At 43.2% G+C, this 20005-nt stretch overlaps 3 protein-coding genes across 3 annotated transcripts in view; 2 read left to right on the forward strand and 1 right to left on the reverse strand.

Annotated features, from left to right (window-relative positions):
* Window positions 1–48: 48 nt before the first annotated feature.
* Window positions 49–6376, forward strand: tlr9 (toll-like receptor 9; the record flags this gene model as incomplete). Its single annotated transcript, XM_083894953.1, has 3 exons — window positions 49–67; window positions 1008–3982; window positions 6132–6376. 3 exons carry the CDS (start codon window positions 49–51, stop codon window positions 6336–6338), a joined length of 3201 nt encoding a protein of 1066 aa, XP_083751079.1. The 3' UTR covers window positions 6339–6376.
* A 4851-nt stretch (window positions 6377–11227) lies between these two features.
* Window positions 11228–20005, forward strand: part of LOC310931723 (ERC protein 2-like) — a gene marked incomplete at both ends in the record, with an annotated part of 151206 nt that continues 142428 nt past the window's right edge. The window contains 4 exons of the mRNA XM_083894954.1: window positions 11228–12124; window positions 15200–15223; window positions 15314–15396; window positions 15454–16090. Of these exons, the coding sequence (XP_083751080.1) occupies window positions 11228–12124; window positions 15200–15223; window positions 15314–15396; window positions 15454–16090 (1641 nt within the window). The remainder of the gene's footprint in view (window positions 12125–15199; window positions 15224–15313; window positions 15397–15453; window positions 16091–20005) is intronic.
* LOC310931585 (tripartite motif-containing protein 16-like) lies at window positions 16869–18593 on the reverse strand (the record flags this gene model as incomplete). Its single annotated transcript, XM_083894775.1, has 1 exon — window positions 16869–18593. One exon carries the CDS (start codon window positions 18591–18593, stop codon window positions 16869–16871), a length of 1725 nt encoding a protein of 574 aa, XP_083750901.1.

Consider the following 20005-nt stretch of genomic DNA (forward strand, 5'->3'; position numbering starts at 1 on the left):
TGTGTTATGCTGCTGTGATGGTTCTGTCATGGTTCTGTGACGGTGCTGATGTCGTCTCTGCTTCACGGTGAGTCAAACTTTGACTCCTTTAAGAAATCTTTTTCTTCTGTTGCTGGGAATAAAAATGGACTTGTGTGTTTTGTAAAATCGCTGAATGAGTTAATTTCATTGTCATCACTGGAGTCGGTGTTTGCATCGCAGCGTGAATTCCTCTTGTTTCACGTGTTTTCCCCACAAACTTTCACTTCTGCATGAATACATCCCATTTGTCACGGCTGCACAGACGACGTAGATGTTTGCACCTGGACCTGAAGGCTGAAGTTTCCTCGTCTGCCTCCTCATTCTTAATGTTACCCGTGATCTGCCTGCAATGGTGAGTGACATGACACCGTTTTTGTTATAAATGGAAAGCGAGGCACAGTCTTATGTGAGTGACTTTGGTAACGATGCTGCTGATCCTCACGTCTGTGCCTGTAGAGACGTGACGTGGTCTTAGTGTCACGGAGCTGACTTTTCTTCTGGATGTTGCAGTGATTCTTTAGTCCAGGCTCTGGTTCAGGTTCTGGTTCTGGTTCTGCTGTGCAGCAAAGCCAGAGTTTGACGTCATTATCGCTTAGTGTGTTAAGTTAAGAGTGACTCAAAAGATGGTGAAACCTGATTTATTTAACTCTGACCCTGATCGAAAGGCATCTGTAGAGATGTGTCTCAAATCCGATGCTAGGTTTTTGTTTTTGCTCTAGAATTCTGAGAGAAAGATTTATGAGAATAAAGTCAGAATTCAGATTTTTAATTCCCCCTGAAAAACCTTCTTTTTTTTTTACCCTCAACAGTCTGACTTTGACCTCAAAATTAGACTCTAATCCCAGACTTCTGAGATAAAAGTGACTATATTGTGACTTTAATCTCAGGATTCTGAGATACGTCAGAATTTTGAGAATTTGAGTTAGACCAAAATCATGTGATGTTTTCTCACTAAAGTCCTAAACGCCACACACCTGTGTTCTCAGTGGTGCAAACCATTAACAAGTTCTTCTGGTTCCTTGTTCCGTCTCAGGCTCTTTGGAGAACCCTCCTCATCATCGGTCATGTTCTTCCCGTGGTGACCACTTTAAACCTCACGTTCTTCCCGTGTGACGCCGATGAGGACGGCACCGCGGTGGACTGCAGCAATCGACCGCTCAGGAACATCCCCTTCCAGTCCAGCGATGTGGAGTCACTTGATTTGAGTAGAACAAAGATCCGGAAAGTGGACCAGCGTTCTTTGGCTCGTGTCCCAAACCTCCACACTCTGAAGATAATGGACAATTGTGTACCAGGTCGATTGAGAGGCAGCACATGTAAAATGGACATCCAGACCACTGCCTTCAAGGGCCTTCATCATCTCAAATATCTGTACTTATCTGGCAATAGCCTCGACTCTATACCCTGGTTACCTAATACCCTGAAGGTCCTCGACCTCCAGAACAACCACATCTTCCAATTGACTCAATCTTTGAACACTCCAAATCTGGAAGAGCTCTTCCTCAGCAAGAACTGCTTTTATGCAAATCCTTGTAACTGCTCGTTTAACATCAGCGAGGCTGTTTTCAGAGGCCTCCCTGAACTCAAAAACCTCACACTGGGCTACAATAACCTGACCGCTGTCCCTGAAGGACTCCCACCATCTCTGGAGAGTTTGGACCTCAAAGAGAATACTATACCAGAGATCTTAGACGGAGCGTTCGCTAACCTGACTAAGCTGGTGCATTTGAATCTGGAGTGGAACTGTCAGCGCTGTGACCATGCGTCCAGGCCCTGTTTTCCTTGCCCTCAAAATCATTCACTAAAGCTTTCCTCAAACTCACTGAATGCCAAGAACAGCTCCATCACCTACTTAAGCCTGAGGGGAAACTCCCTGACAACGTTTCCAGAAGGTCTTTTCAGACCTTTGAGCAGTCTGAAGAGGTTGGACCTCTCTGACAACTTTCTGGCTTATGCCATACAAAACGGCACCTTTTTCAAGGAGTTGAAGGGCCTGACTTGGATCAGCCTCATCTACAACTATCAACCGGGGACGACATTTTATGAACTCTCCCTGTCCACACATATTGGCGATATATCCGGTCTACAGTACCTCGTCCTGAGTGGTAACTTTTTCCACACGCTTTCGAATCAGAGCTTTAAAGTTCTGTCCAAACTGAAAAATCTGACCAAACTTGAGCTGCGGATGAACTTCATCACGACCTGTAACCTGTCGGCTCTGACGGCGTTACCGTCTCTCGTTGATATCGACCTCTCGCAAAACATCCTGGCTTTCCTTCCTTGCAGCTCAGCACAGAAGACATCCTCCAGTCGGGACGTTTATGTGCAGGATTTCCACCGGCAACCCGTCATCGTAAGAGATCGGGAAGTCCCGTCTGGAAATGAGATCTGGGAACCCGACCGATCAAATGTGCAGGAAACGTTCCAGAACTGTTCTTCTCAATTTCCATCACCGTGGCACTTTAGAACTTTCTGCCACCGTAAATTAACATTTGACCTTTCGCAAAACGAAATTATATCCCTGCACACACGTGTGTTTGTAGGCATGGAGAAGGCCGTGTGTCTCGACCTTTCCTTCAACTACATGAGCGAGACGTTGAGGAAAGGCCCGTTCAGCAGCATGAAGCATTTAGTTTTTCTCAATTTGTCGTACAACAGGCTTGATCTGTATCACGGAGATGCTTTCGGTGAGCTGAACAGGACTTTAAAGGTGTTGGACGTTAGCAACAACGATTTCCACTTCAAAATGAGGGGCATGGGCCACAGCTTTAAGTTCCTTCAAAAGCTGACCAACCTGGAAGTGCTCAGTCTCGCAAATAACGACATCGGGATGAGGATTGATCCAGGGCTGAGCAGCAGCTCTGTGAGGTACCTCTACTTCAACGGAAATCACCTGAACATCATGTGGGAGTCTGATCAGACCATCTACACCCACTTCTTCCAAAACCTGACAAAGCTGACACACCTGGACATCTCTGACAACAGTCTGAGCTCCATCTCAGCAGAAGTGCTGTGCAACTTTCCAGGAAGCATCGAGGCCCTCAGGATCAGCGGCAACAAGCTGAAGTATTTCCCGTGGCAGAAAATCTCAGTGCTCGGCAGCTTGTGCTACCTGAGCCTCAGCAACAATCGTCTCTCTTTTTTACCCAAAGAAGCCGTCGACTTCGGAAGCAATTTCACTCTCCTGGATCTCGGTTTCAATCGCATCACCTTTGTCCCTGAGGAGTTCTTGAGTAAGTCAACGTCCCTGCGGTGTCTGTACCTCAGCCACAACCAGATCAAAGAGTTGAACCATCAGCATCTCCCGGCTCCTTTCCAAAACGGCAGCTTCCTCAGAGAACTCAGCCTTCACGCCAACCCGTTCAAATGTGACTGCGATACTTCGTGGTTCGCAGACTTTTTGGGCACGACTTCCATAAACATTCCTTATCTCACCACTTACGTCCACTGCGAGTTCCCCGAGTCCCAACAAGGCAAGAGCATCTTATCCATGGACCAGCGCTCGTGCCAGGACATTTACGGCAGCGTAGCTTTTGTTGTGTGTTCCTTGTTGACGGTGATGTTCACGGCTCTGCCTCTGCTCAAGCATCTCTACGGCTGGGACGTGTGGTACTGCTTACAGGTGCTGTGGGCCGGATACAAAGGCTACTCCCAGTTGGCCGGCACCGACTCACGCAATCGCTACGACGCCTTCGTCGTGTTCGACACCACGAACCCGGCGGTGAGAGACTGGGTTTACAACGAACTCACCGTTCACCTGGAGAACTGTGGCCACAGGAGATTCTGTCTGTGTTTGGAGGAGAGAGACTGGATCCCTGGACTTTCATGCATCGACAATCTGCACAACTCCATCAACAAGAGTGTGAAGACGGTGTTTGTGTTGTCCAGCACTGGGGAGACGGTGAACGGTCTGATCCGACAGGCGTTCTTCATGGTTCAGCAGCGACTTCTGGATGAAAAGGTAACGTAGACTTTTTATCCATCCATCCATTATCTACCATTTTATCCTCCACCAGAGGGTCGATGGGGTGCTGTGCCTATCTCAGCAGATATAGGGTGATAGGCGGGGTCACACCCTGGACAGTTCTCCAGTCCATCACAGGGCCACATATAGAGACAAACAACCATTCACTCACACTCTCACACCTACGGTCAATTTAGAGCGACCAATTCACCGAACCCCCATATCGCATGTTTTTGGACTGTGGGAGGAAGCCGGAGAACCCGGAGAGAACCCACGCACACACGGGGAGAACATGCAAACTCCTTGCAGAAAGGCCCTTGTTCCGAAGTTGTTCCAAACGGGGCTCGAACCCAGGAACCCGGGTCTTCTTGCTGCAAAGGCGAGAGTGTGGTGTAGTGGACTTTTTATATTCACAATAATTAAAATAACTAGAATGCATTTCCTGGGGGAACTGCACAGTGTACTTGCTCGGGTGCATTTCACTAATGCGCGATGTCAGTAAGTGGTTAGATAGTTAGATAGTGTAGGGGCAGTGACCAAGGTGTACAGAAATACTTCCGAAATTCAAAAATCCCGCTGATAACTTTTGTGAGGCTTAGTCCAAGGGTCACGTACGTCAAGTTTGGTGAAAATGGGACAAAATGTGTGACCTGTGAAAGTTTAGTTTCGCTTTCTATTCAGTCCAATATGGCGGAAGAACGACAAGAGTCGGTAACAATATCTTCAGTTTCCACATTTTCAATTTATTATTATATTTTTCTTCAGACAGACAACGAAGAAACAACAACAAAATAAATAATAATAATAAATAAAAAATAATAATAATCCAAATAATTACATAAGGTTTCAGTAAGAGGATACATTTTCAGAAATATATGCACTAGGTACCATAACAACAAACACATATATATATATATATATATATATATATATATATAATATCTATGAGAAACATATTTTACAAATCACTAGAGATATTACTTCTTACCCATTTTTCCCATCTTTTTTCAAAAATATAAACTTGATTTCTAATTCTCATTGTTATTTTTTCCATGACGTTTATCTCATTTACAAGATCCTTACATTTTCATCTTTTAACTAATTTCTTGTCATTTGTTTAATGAATGCGACTCTTGTTATTAACTACAAATATACATCTTTCTTCCTAATGTTTTCTGGAAGTTTTCCAAGTAATAAAACTAATGGATTTTTATTAACAGAGATGCCAAACGCAGAATCTTCCCAAAAACCACCTAAAACTTTCCATGACTGTGGTGCTATCAGCTTGAGGTTACATTACTTTTATATTTACTTTGGATTTTCCTAAAATATCTATTTATAATCTTCCATGCAAATTCTTTCTTTGTTTCATGTATGTTTTTACACATTTGTTCCAAATCTACTGGTGAGATATTACAAGGAAGTTAATTTTCCCATTTGTTTTTTACATTGAGATCATTTTTGTTTATCTTGACGATTAGCTCGTATTATTTTAACTCATTTAGTGAAGAGTTTTGTTTCAGTACCACGGTCGTATATATCTTAAGCATGCGTTTTACAGAAGGGTTAATTTCTTGAGTAGATTTATTTTTTACAACTTCAAAAAGATAATGTCTCACTTGGACTTGGGTAAACCATATTGATCACGATAGCTGTTCGAATTATTTCATTTCTATATCCCCAAACATTTGTCCAAATTTACATAAACCTTTGGATGCCAAAGCAAACGCACTAGTAATGCACAAAAGAGGATTTATACGCAAGATTCAGGTGGCAGAGATAAAAGGGGAGGAGCTAAGGGAATGGGGGGGAGGGGCTGGACATTTGGAGGAGGTCGTGCAGGTCTGGACGGGTGAGGTTATGTTTGACTTTTAAAGGATATTTAAACAATCGGTCTGTCCGTAAGCTAGCCAGCTAACTGGCGTCTATCCATCTATATACACTATTAAGCTAACTAAGTAGTGGGAGGAGCTTGATCACAAAATATTATTGAGTTTCATCTGCTTAAAATAACAATAATCCACAGTTTTTGAACGAATTACACAGTGAATATTGAGCCTGACTCATGAAGTCAAAGACGTGAAATGCATAAAAGACGACGGTGCTCTTGTTGCCATGGTTTCACCTCTGCTGTGTGGTCTCTCAGGTGGACACGGTGGTGCTGGTTCTGCTCAGCGAGACGTTTCCCAAACTCAAATACCTGCAGCTGAGGAAGAGGTTGTGCAGGAAGTCGGTGTTGACGTGGCCCGGGAACCCTCGGGCTCAGCCCCTGTTCTGGAGCAGGATGAGGACGGTGCTGTCGTCCGATAATCTCAGATTATACGACGGCAACATGAGCGAAAGTTTCCTGTGAGCGAGGTGAACCTTGAGATGACAGATTAATGACACACACACACACACAGACACACACACACACACACTCTGCTAACAAATCCTCTTTCACAGTTAAATAATCAAAAATGGGGAAACGTGATTTCTATTTAGAAACAGGAATAATTCCCTTTTTTATAACAAACATTAAAACCAAAGTATAATCCATTTTCTGTTCTGTATAAATGAGTCATTTTATAATTTTGTATTTATTTTCTTGATTATTTGTTTCTTAATTGCATTTTTAATTCCTGATATCATTTATGTCTGATGATTTAATTTAGCAGCAGGTTCTTTAACTGAATTATTTATTTTGACTTTTTCATGTCATTTTATTTTAATATTGTTCTTATTTTAATTCATGTTCACAGTGCTTTTTTTTTTTTTTTTTTAACCTAGTAATGGATTCTTTATATTTACTGCTTGTACACTTTTAGTCATTTAAAGCAGAGTGTTATGTAGAGTTATAGGACAAATAACATGTTTAATATTTAATATACTCTTTAATAACCTTGATGTGATTTCACGCCGTCGTTCGTGGTTTTTAATGTGACCCATGAAGAAGATTCACAGGTGTTCAACAGTTTGTACATTCACTTCTCTAAGGTTTGCTGTGGGGAGGAAATGAAAGCTGATTATTTCTCACAGGTCACAGGTGGTTGACCTCAGCTGCCTTCATTCAAAGTTTAAAGAAACTATACAATCAGTTTTAAAAATAACCAAAATGAAAATATGACAAGAGCCACACAAATTGTTTTTTTTTTAATTTAGTTTATTCATATTTGTACATGTGTGTATATATGTATGTATGTATGTGTATATATATATATATATGTATGTATGTGTATATATATATATATATATGTATGTATACATATATATATATATATATGTATACATATATATATGTATATATATATATATATGTATGTATATATATATATACATATATATATATACATATATATATATATCTGTATATATATATATATATATATATTTTAAAATAAAACCTACGGATTTAGACACACTGTAAATATTACGTATTATGTGTGTGTATAAATATCCATTTTTCTATATTGATGACATAATTCAGTATCAACGCATGTAATCCATAAAAGGCTAAAAGCAACATTGTAATTTTTACACAGCAGAACGTCTTCAAGAAAAATGTGTGGGTTTTTTTTTAATGCAAATATCGTTATAAATAAAAACAAGACTTCCGGTCTAATTCCATCTCATTCTGATTTAGTTTTTAAAAAAAGAAGACATTTCTGTTTTTAAAAATATGAACACTTTCTGTTCCTCATCTGACTGTGACACGTCATGAATATGTATGAGCACGTGACGATAACGTCAGGTGTGCGTGCGCGGGTGCGCGCGCGCATCCACAGACTGCAGCGTCACCGTGAGTCTCATGATCGTGTGTGAACTTTGTAAAGTTCACGTAGCTTCTTCTTCTTCTTCTTCTGTGGGTGAAGTGAACTCTTTCTGTTCCGCTCTCATATTTTCATCTTTACTCCATTTAACTTTCACTCTTCGTTTATTTCTGTTGTATTAGATTAAAGCTGTTTAAAGGGTTTAGACTGCTGTAATCTGAGGTAACCACCGCAGCTAATTGTGATTAAGTATCGTTTGCAGCTACGCTAGCAACTCTGCGATCGTTGTTCAAACTAAACCAGGTACAAATAATGTCATTATCAACAAAAATAACCTCCAAGATCATCATTTATAAACGTCGCTGCCATTAGCAAAGTTGCTAACATTAGTGAAACTTGATGCTATCACCGTCATCCGCCCAGACGAGCATACAATTATCATTTTAATCGTCACATTAGCTGACAAACATCATATCCATCAACGTTGCTAATGTTACCAAAGTTAGCGAACGTGCCAACCTTAACTACGACGTCACGGTTCGCTGTTCACAATTATAAACAGAGCCATTAGCAAAGCTGCTAACTTTCCGATTTATAAGGAATATATGCATAGCTAACGTTAGCAACTTTGCTAACGCTGGCAAACGTCGACACGGTTAGCAACGTTGCACAAAACCCTTAAAACACGTACATATTACTTTATCATAAACGGAGATATTGGTTGATGACATTTTTCGTGATTTATTTATTTTTTCGCAAAAAACGACGCTGACTCGGCGACCAATCACGTAGCAACGCCATTAGCAGAGCTGCTATCATTACTAGCTAACATAGTTTAGCTAACCTTTAAAGAAGTTAGCAAATGTCGCACATGGACGTTAGCTATCGTTGGTAACGCTAGTTAGCCATTTTGCTACCGTTAGAAACGTTTGAAAATGTTAGCTAACAAACAAAAAAACAATAAACAAATACACTGTGTTTTGGGGTCGCGCGCACACGAAATTAGAGCTAGAGCGCGCCCACGCGGCTCCTGTTTGTCAGGACAGATGATGATGATGATGATGATGGAGGCTGCGCAGAGCAAGAGGAGGAGTGAGTTCATCTTCATCATCTTCATCATCACTGAGCATCTTTTTAAACGAAATGAAAGTGCGCGCTCTCTCTCTCTCTCTTCCTCTCTCTCTCAGATTAATTATTACGTCACACAGCGGCTCTCACTCCTGTGCGCGCCCGTGATGATGAGGAGGATGAGCAGGGAAACTAATCCTTCATCATGCCGCCGCTGTTGTCTGTAGTTGTAGAGTTTCATCCATCGTGCGTAAACTGGAGCCACGAGGACGCGCGAGGAGCAGTTTGACCCGGGTTTTCACACACGGATTATTATGAGGATGTGCTTTCCCACACACGCACACACACACACACACACACGGAGCAACAGCTGGACACAAAGTAACAAGTAAGAAAATTGTTTTTTTTATTTCTTTTATTTTGAAAGTCTCTCATAAATGCTGTAATTTCATGGTTTCTACATAGACGGATTATTTTTAATCTGTGGTTCCACCGTTACAGTACCGTGTGTGTGTGTGTGTGTTCCACTTAAAGCTGCATCCATTGTCTTTGAAGCACTGATGGATGAATGGATGAGGGTGACATGGTGACTGACATGCGGACTGAACCAATCTCTCAGATGTACGGCGGCTCCCAGCACCCAATCCTCTTGGATTAGAGGGAGGGGATTATAATTTGGATTTGCCTCTCATGTCTGCTGCTCCGTCAAACTGTGTCGATTCAATATTTGACTTTTAACCTACTTTCGTTCTTATGTCGTCCATTTTTACACATTTGAAACACCAAACGTAAAATGGATTAAATGCAGATTGTTGAGAGAGATTATTTCACGTTTAAATCCAAAATATCTTCAGAATACGTTAATGTTATAAAGCGAATTTTTCTGCCTGAAAACTGAAGTCTGAGCCACTGCTAAAAATGTGAGCTAAAATCTTTGAGGAGAGTCTTTTGTCAAGTGGATAAAATCAGTTCACTATTTGGCAGTCAGTTTGTTTGTGAATGTTTAGAACAGCTCATTATTCTGCAAACACGCTCTTGGTGGCGAATGTATAGTACAGCTCACTATTTGACAGTCGGTTTGTTTGTGAATGCATGGACGTACAGAATAGCTCACTATTTGGCAGTCAGTCCTTTGGTGGATTGATAGATCGGCTCACTATTTTGCCGTCAATCTCTTGGTAGTTATATGGGACAGTTGTCTCCGTGATTAAGTTCAAATTAAATTAAATTAAAATGTGATTTTTCTTCTTTTGTCTAAATGGCTGAAATAATAAATACTTCAAATAAAACCTTTATATCCCTTTAAAAAATATGCATTCCTCTTTAATGAAGCCATTTTTCTTATCTTCTATTTTTAGATGAAGCCAAAGACACAGATGAAGTGTGAGCAGAGGAGATGATGAAATCTGTAAGCGTCACACTCTCACGCTCTTTCACCTCCTGCACTAAAACACAAAGAAAGGTACATTTTTCGGCAGCTGTGGTCGCCAGAATTCCACTGTGAGAGCTTCTCTGTCACTTATATTTTTATATAAAAGTTTTATATCTGTCACATATTCTCAGCATTTGACAGTCGCTCTGTTTGTGAATGTTTAGAACAGCTCATTAATTGGCATTTGTCATTAGGCCGTCTGTTAGTGGATGAACGGAATTGGTCACTATTTTGCAGGCAGTCTCTCATTTGATATATAGAATAGCTCAGTATTTGGCAGTCAGTCTGATGCTGAATTTAAAGAATAGCTCATTATTTGGCAGCCAGTCTCTTTGATGGATGTATGGAATACCTCACTATTTGACAGTCAGTTTCTTGCATGTATAGAAGGTGGACGTATGAACAGCTCATTATTTGGCACTCAGGCTCTTGGTGGATGAATGAACAGCTCATTATTTGGCACTCATGCTGTTGGTGGATGAATGAACAGCTCATTATTTGGCACTCAGGCTGTTGGTGGATGAATGAACAGCTCATTATTTGGCACTCAGGCTGTTGGTGGATGAATGAACAGCTCATTATTTGGCACTCAGGCTGTTGGTGGATGAATGAACAGCTCATTATTTGGCACAGGCTGTTGGTGGATGAATATATTACTGCAAATCAGAATTTTGTGACTTCAGTCCTTTGAAATCCTCTTTGTATAAATTATTTAAAAGTGACAAATGTAGATATGTTTACGTGTGTGTATACTGTATATATACAGTGTGTATACACTGTATATATACAACAAAAATGTCAGTTTCCTGTCAAACTCTTCTTCTTCTCTTCTAGAATCCGGGATGTCCGTCACTGTAGCTCAAACCACACCATCTCTTCTTCTCCTCAGAGACTCAACAGTCAGGGATGGACAGGTGAAGACTAAGATGTGGCCTTTAGTCCAAACTTTTTAAACCCATTCCATTAGTTTTTTTTTGCCGTATAACGGGAAAAATGCCTTTGAATATTAGAGCCAAGCCGTCGCAGAGCAAACTGTCCGCGGCCCCGAAAAGCAGCGTCCACGTGGACGCCACCTCGTCCCATTCACGCTTCTCCAGGTCTGCGAAACAGGTGAAAGGCAAACAGGCTTCAACCTCCACACCAGGCTGTCGCTCAGGGCTGGAACCAGGATCAGTGTTGGGAGGCGTTTCTGCTCCTGTGTCTAATAAAACATCAGAGGCTCCACAGGTGGTGTCGCGGCCTGTTTCAAAGAGCAAACCTGTGGGCAAAAGAGCGGCTCATGGCTCTGCGACGGCTCCTGGTGGTAAAACTCTGTCCATGGAGAACATCCAGTCCCTGAGTGCGGCCTACGCCACATCAGGAACCATGTACCCGAGCCAGCGGGACTCCCTGGAACCCTCTGTGGGCTTCCCCAGAGGCACCATGACGCTGGGCAGGAGCACCCGCCGCTCCTCCTACACCGGCCGCTCAACCGTGATGGGCAGCAGCCCCAACATCACCTCCTCTGGGCTGCATCACTCGTCAGAACCTTACGGGGACCAGACCTTTCTGTCAGCGAGGACGTCCAGTCTGCGGCGGCAGTCCGGGAGACACATGGACTCTGCTGGACAGGGTGAGGCGTCCACATCGGACCTCCAGGGTCAGCTGAGGGAGCTGCAGAGGGAGAACGACAGTCTGAGGAGGGAGCTGGATGGAGGCAGGGACGGAGGGAGGGACGGAGGCAGGGACGGAGGCAGGGACGGAGGCAGGGACGGGAAGACCAGCGCCGTCACCAACAGCGTCAACTTCTGGTGCCCGGACGCAAAGAGGGAGAAGGGGACGAGGCGGGAAGACGGAGCGAGGACGGCGGCGCTGAAGGACCACTACAGAGCAAACCACGAGGATCTGCAGGTGAGGAATCTGACAAGTTCATCAACAACTTTAAAGGGATAGTTGAGCAATTTTGAAGGATGAAGAGCAGTCTGAGAATAGAGAATATTTTACAAGCATTCTCTTGGTGGATGTATAGTACAGCTCATTATTTGACAGCCAGTCTCTATAATAGACGTATAGAAGGGTAACTATTTGGCAGTCGGTTTGTTTGTGAATGTTTAGAACAGCTCATTATTTGGCAGCCAGTCTCATCAATGGATGTATGGAACGGTTCACTATTTGGCATTCAGTTTGTTTCTGAATGTCTAGAACAGCTCATTATTTGGCAGCCAGTCTCTTTAATGGACGTATAGAACGGTAACTATTTGGCATTCAGTTAGTTTGTGAATGTTTAGAAGAGCTCATTATTTGACAGCCAGTCACTTTAATGATTGAGTTGAACGGTTCACTATTCAGCAGTCAATTTGTTTGTGAATAGTCATTATTTGGCAGCCAGTCTCTTTAATGGATGTATAGTACAGCTCAGTATGTGTCAGTCAGTTTGTTGGTGAATGTTTTTATTTCACCTGCAAACCGACTTTTCCGAGTACGAACTGAGGTTTATAAACCACTTACTCCCCCACACCAAAGACCACTGAGAAAATTCAAATTTTTTTGTCACTTAGTGATTGAGGCAGCAGTGGATCAACAACTCCTGTGAACTCCTGTGTGCTGTGATGTTAAAATCACTGATTTACTCTGTGGACTTTGGTGTGGGAGAGTGAGTGGTTTACAAACTTCAGTTTCCTGCTGAAAAGTCTGTCTAACGGTGAGATACGAGTGCGTCACGTTGTCCCCGTCTTCAAGGTTGCACGCGAAGCTTTGTGGCGTGCATACTTCATTTGTAAAGATGCTTTTTTCCTCCGTCTGTTTCCATGGGAACGCGGCTCCTTTTCTAAATGTTAGAATGAAGGCGCTGGTGCACCAACACCACCACGTCTGTCCTGTACTCGGCATGAGACGACCTCCATCTGCCTCAGCACCTTGAAATCCTTGAAAACGCTTGGATTTTAATGTTGCATTTTCAAGGATTTCAAAGGTTTGAAGTGAAGGAATACATGACTTATAAACACTGGACTAACATACAATGACTAACATACAATACAGCGACAATTCCTTATCTTTTAATCTGATGGAAACACGAAATAAAAAAATATATATATTTGAGTATATATAATCTGCCACAGCTGCAAGGTGCTGGTAAAGTTCAAAACTAACCTTGAAAGTGCTTGAATTTTTTAAAGTGCTTAAAAGGGCGTGAAATACTGAATTATTGGCTTAATAATTTGTGATAGATGGGCTAGAAACTGTGAAATAACCTTTTTGAGAAACAGTATATATATATCTGTGTGTGTGTATATATATATATATATATATATATATATATAGACACGTATAGGCGTTCACGCCTCACTGTGAAGCCGACTCATTTCTTTCCTGTGTAAAAACTTTAATTACGTCTTCATGTGACTCTTCCTCCTGTAACTAAGCAGCCTCCTCTGCATCTGTATTTATAGCTTTAGTCATCACGCATTGTCATGCAGTGTGTGTGTGGATGCTGTGACACACACACACACACACACACTCTCACTCTTTTTCACCTGCAGCTGAAAATCTTTGATAATTTGGCATGTTATACAAAGTCACTGTGTGTGCGTGTGTGTGTCCGTCCTACAGTAAACTGATGTTTTTGTGACTTTGTAAACCACTCACTCTCGTGCACCAAAGTCCATTGAGAAACCTGTGTATGTGTCTGACATGGAGCAGGAGTTGTTGAGTGTTTGATGGAGCGCTGCCTCCGTCAGTCGCTTCATTTATGATATTTGATGACTTTGGCTTTTTAAATCCTTTATTTTGGTGTACTGATGTGACTCAAAGTCACCACACGAGGACCAGCAGCTCCTGTGTCCCTGTGAGCTAAAATCACTGGTTTTCTCTATGGACTTTGGTGTGGGAGAGTGAGCGATTAACAACGTTGAATTCCACTCAGAAAAGGCTGTTTAATTGTAAGAGAAAGCATTGATCATATTATTAGCGTGGACAGAGACCGTCTCAGGTGTGTCTCTTCTCGATATTTCTGAGTGCGTTTGCAATCCATAAAACGTTAAATATGGTGTATATATTTATAGAAAGAAGATTCTACTTATCTTAAGCCGTCACTACGTTCTTATTCTCTTTTCTTTCGTTCTTTCTTTCTTCTTCTTCTTCTCTATACATCATGTTGTTTTTTGCCCTTTGCGACGTTTGGGGAAGATTCATTTTGACAAGAGGGAACTTTTTTCTCTCTCATTAGCATAGAGAAAGTCACCTTTTCTCTGGACGACCACGACTGACCACTCGCCATCTGTGTGTGTGTGTTGATTATCTGCGTTTCCTCGCTCATCCTAAACTCCGTGTCCTCTACGCTCTCGAGCAGAGGACACGGAGGAAATCTGAACATATCCGACAGAATTTGCATTTTCTACTAAAACAGGAGAGCTGTGAATGTGAACAACTGTTTTCATTATGGATTATTTCCTCCGTTAATCCAGGACTTGTTTGTTTGTTTGGTCCAAAAATGTAGACAAATATTCATCAGTGTTTGTCAAACGTGGAAATCAAGTTCATCAAGAAACGGTGAATTTGAAAATGCATGGATAACAATAACTATAATTATTATTGTTTATTAACCATTACAGAAACATAAATAATGATTCTGATATATTATATAATTATATGTTGATTCAGAGCAGCTGTGGCATAAACCTTACACTAGGTGGTGCTCTAATGCATTTTGTATTTCGAAAAACATGAAAACATGTCACATAAATAAATAAGAGAGAAGCTCAGAAACTGTGGACGAACAACTCCTGGACACATGCTGCCCTCTTGTGGCCAGAGCATCACACTACAGCTTTAAACAGTGATATAGAGTCATATAAAGTGTTTCTAAAGGAAATTCTATGTATATTTTTAACCGTCGGTCTTTGTGTCCGTTTATTAAATATGTTTTGTTGTGTTGTTACAGAAAGTCTCTGTTTTATCTCATTTGTGTCTCTGGTCTCTCTGCTGCAGCACGAGGACGTGAGGAGAAACAAGGTCAGAGTGTTTTTGTGCCACACGACATTTCCTGCCGACGCCTTTGTGAGCTTTTATTGAAATAAACTTTCTCTGTTGTCGTCGTCACAGCAGCTTCCGTTGACGGTGCAGGAGCTTCAGGAGGAGCTGAGAGCTCACAGGGACATGAACGGCCTGCAGCAGCAGCATCAACAGCAGCAGCAGCATCAACAGCAGCATAATCAGCAGCAGCAGCATCAACAGCAGCATAATCAGCAGCAGCAGGGACACCCAGGCTCCTACCTGGACCTCCATGTGGACCAGGACCACCACAAAGGCGGGGGCCACAGTCCCAGAGCCAGCCCGTCCAACACCTACGACCGCAGACACCAGGACGCCGACATCATCATCCACAGCCCGGGATACGGCTGCAGCTCCACAGTGACCTCACAGAGACTCAGTCCTGGACTCAGACCCGGCCTCGCTCACACTCTCTTCCCATCAAACCAAGCTCCGCCTCCACCTGCAGCAGCTACAGTGCCAGGCTCCGCCTCCCTGCGTCCCTGCTGCGACGGCTTCCCCTCGCCGCCGCCGCCGCCGCCTCCGCTCCCGTCAGAGGAGAATTACGTGCGGCTGCAGTCGGAGCACGAGCGTCAGGCCAAAGAGCTGCTGCTGCTGAGGAGGACCATGGAGGAGATGGAGAAGAGGATGGACTCTCAGAGGCAGACGCTGGGCGCACGAGACGAGAGCATCCAGAGGCTGCTGGAGATGCTCCAGGGTCAAGGTCAGGGTCAGGGTCAAGTTCAAGGTCAAGGTCAGCACTGGGGTCGTGGACAGCGAGTGGGCGGCATCATGACAGCGGCGGCGCAGGAGGCCGAGGCCCAGCTGGAGAACATGCACGTGAGAGAGGTAAGTTTTTGATTTTCAATAATAGACTGACACACATTAAAGTGACATTGCAGTACATGTATATATGTATATGTTTGTGTGTATATAGGTTAACGCACAACACGTATCCATGACGACTGACCGGAAAAAAATGCGCGTGACGTCCTGCTTACGTGCCACGAGTCCAGGCACAGTTTACCATTTAGCGCCATTAGCTGCATTAGCTCCTTGAGCGCCGTTAGTGTTAGCCTACAGTGGAACTGGAGCGGTCTGTTTGTGTGTGTGTGTGTAACTGTGTGGGTGTGTGTGTGTGTGTGTGTAACTGTGTGCATGTTGTTGTGGAGATTTGATGATCATGTGAGACAAGTTTACAATCCCAACTTTTATTGATGAATCAATTAGACTTCACAATTAATCAATTAGACTTAACAAGTAATCAATTAAACTTCACAAGTAATCAATTAGACTTCACAATTAATCAATTAGACTTCACAATTAATCAATTAGACTTAACAAGTAATCAATTAAACTTCACAAGTAATCAATTAGACTTCACAATTAATCAATTAGACTTCACAATTAATCGATGAGACTTAACAAGTAATCAATTAAACTTCACAATTAATCAATTAGACTTCTGAGTCATTTTTCCAGAGTTTAGCGACTAAAATAAACAGAGAAACTTTATTTGTGTACTTGTCAATAAACACACTCACAGTTTAAAGTCAAAGAGTCGAGAGCAGAGAAGTTCAAGATTGAAACACAGAGTTGAACCCACTGATCCTGAAAGAACTCCAGATTATTTGAGTTTACACATCTCTGCTGTGGTTCCATGAGAAACAGAATAAAGATAAACTCCAGCGTAGAGAGGCTGAGAAAACCTGGTGTGGACTCTGTGGATCAGAGTCATGGAGTCAGAGACTCTGTAGAAGGACAGAAGACCTGCTCTGTGGTCCAGGTAAACTCCCACTCTGGAGACGACAACATCTGAGACGTCAGTCCAGATGCTGCTGTGAACAAACTGACAAATGCTTTGGTTACAAAATAAAGCCCAAGATTTGTCATTTAATCCAAATCCACATTGATCTGAACTCCCTGATCTCCTGATGTTCTTGTACGTCACTGCTACACAAACTACTTCTCCTCTCCACTCCACCTCCCAGTAACAACGTCCTCTCAGACTCTCTTCACTCAGGACCTGAGGCCAATAAGAGAATCTGTCTGTGTGATCAGGATAAAACTGATCTCCATCCATCACTCTCACTTTTCTGTTTCCCTCAGATAAAAGCAGACGCATGTGAGCTGTGTTTGGATCCAGTTTGATTTCCTGTGAATATCTGAGGAACTCTGCTCTGGTCTTTGGTTCAGGTTGAGGTCCTGGTCCTGGTCCTGGTCCTGGTCCTGGTCCTGGTCCTGGTCCTGGTCCTGGTCCTGGTCCTGGTTCTGTCAGTAAAACATCTGCTTCAGCCACAGTCAGTGAGATGTTTGTCCACGTCTGGGTCAGGACGTCCTTCAGTTGTCCTCTGAGCTTCACCACAGCTGCTGTCACGTCCTCAAAGTGTCTCAGAGGACGGACGTTGATGGTGGACGAGTGTGTAGATGGACTGAGTGCTGACAGTGAGCCGTAGTTGAGGAGAAACTGGTTGTGGTCGTGTGTGAGTGAGAGCTGCTTCAGTTCAGCTTCTCTCTTCTTCAGCTCAGTCTTCTCCTGCTGAAGCTTCTTCTCAGTGTCTCTGACTCGACTCACTTCAGTTTGCTGCTTGGATCTGATCTGCTGCTTCACCTCAGAGCTCAGCTCAGTGAAGATCTTGTCGGTGTCGTCCACAGCTTTATCAGCAGAGACAGTGAGGTCCACCTCCTGCTGTTGAAGCACCTTCACGTCTCTGTCTATGTCCTGGAGTCTCTGCTGGACTTCTTCTTGACTCAGATCCAGTTGTCTCTGCTTCTTCTTCCTCTCTGCTGCAGCTGAGACTGTGTCGTGGTCTTTGTGTTGGTCCACAGAGCAGAGATAACAGATACACTGATGATCAGTGCGGCAGAACATCTTCTTCACCTCGTCGTGAAGAGGGCAGATGTTCTCCTGGAGGTTCTTGGAGGGCTCCACCAGCTTGTGTTTCTTTAATGGAGGTGATTGAAGATGAGGCTGGAGATGTTCCTCACAGTAAGAGGCCAAACAATCCAAACAGGACTTGAAAGATTTACGTTTCCTGCCAGTGCAGACGTCACAGGCCACATCTTCAGCTCCAGCATAGCAGTGATGAGCAGGAGCAGCGTGGACTTCAGTCTTCTTCAGCTCCTCCACTAACTCTGCTAACATGACGTTCTTTAACAGTTCAGGCCTCGGTGTGAAGATCTTTCTACACTGAGGGCAGCTGTGGATCCTCTTCACGTCCTCTGAGTCCCAGTGGTCTTTAATACAGTTCATACAGAAGCTGTGTCCACAGTTCAGAGTCACAGGATCCTTCAGAAGATCCAAACAGATGGAACAAGAGAAGCTTTCTCTCTGCAGCTGAACTCCTGCCATTTCACCAACGTCTGACTTTCTCTGAGCTCTGATCTCAACAACATGTGACGCAGCAGTGGGCGGAGCCTGTGGACTCTGGCTCTTGTCCACCTGTTGTCTCCTCCTCCTCCCATTGTCAAACTGAAGGTCTGGTGGGGGGGGGGGGACCAGGAAATAGGGCGGAGCCACTCCCACTCTGACATGGAATGAACTCTTTTCTTTGTGTCACTGTGTGCGTGTGCGTGTGCGTGTGCGTGCGCACATCTGGGCCCTGTCAGTTTAGTGAGGACACGCCCCTCCCTGTGTGTTCCTGGTGGCTGATGGGAAATCCTCTCATGCTGGGTGTGGAGTGGTCACTGTGGTGATTTTGTCTGAGGTGTGTGTGTGTCTATGTATATGTGTGTGTAAGAGGTTAGTACCTATATACACACACACACTCTGTGTGCTGTGCTATTTTTAACGGCTTGACAACTTAAGACGTACTCTGTGTGTGTGTGTGTGTGTGTGTGTGTAGAGATGGAGTGTGTGTGTTTTTCTAAGGTAGAAAAACAGACTCAATGTTTGTCTGAATATTAATGTATGATTAATGAGGGAAAACACGCTCTGACCGCCCTGATTGAAAAGAGACGCAATTGTTGATTTTTCTTTTTTTTGGCCTCCTCTGAGACACACACACACACACACACACACACACACACACACACACACACACACACACACCTCATGAGGACCAGGTTTTGTCCGTGTGACTGTGCCGTCTCTAAATCCACCAGACTCCTCTGTTAAAGACATTGGACCAATCAGAGGCCGGCAGTCTGATGACATCACAGTTTAGTATCAGGTGAACCTCGTCAGAGCAGGAAGTAAAAAGAAAAAACACACCATCACTAACCACTCACTCACTCTCCCACACCAAAGTCCAGAGAGAAAACCAGTGATTTTAGCTCACAGGGACACAGGAGCTGCTGGTCCTCTGCTGCCTCGTGTGGTCACTTTGTGACGTGTGATTTGATTTTAGCCATTTGACAAAAGAAGAAAAATCACATTTTAACACCAAAGTCACATGATGACATTTGAACTTAATCGTGGAGACAACTGTCCCACATATCTACCAAGAGAGTGACGGCAACATAGTGAGCCGATCTATCAATCCACCAAAGCACTGACTGCCAAATAGTGAGCTATTCTATACATCCACCAAGAGCGTGTTTGCAGAATAATGAGCTGTTCCAAACATTCACAAACAAACTGACTGCCAAATAGTGAACTGATTTTATCCACTTGACAAAAGACTCTCCTCAAAACAACAACAACACAACTTAAGAACTTAAGAACCACTCACTCTCCCACACCAAAAGTCCATAGAGCAAATTAGTGTTTTTAGCTCACTTGGCTGCAGCAGTGGATTAACAACTCCACTTTGGTGGACTTTG

The sequence above is a fragment of the Microchirus variegatus genome, assembly GCF_963457635.1.
Source record: "Microchirus variegatus genome assembly, chromosome: 9".
NCBI classification, from domain to species: Eukaryota; Metazoa; Chordata; class Actinopteri; order Pleuronectiformes; family Soleidae; genus Microchirus; species Microchirus variegatus.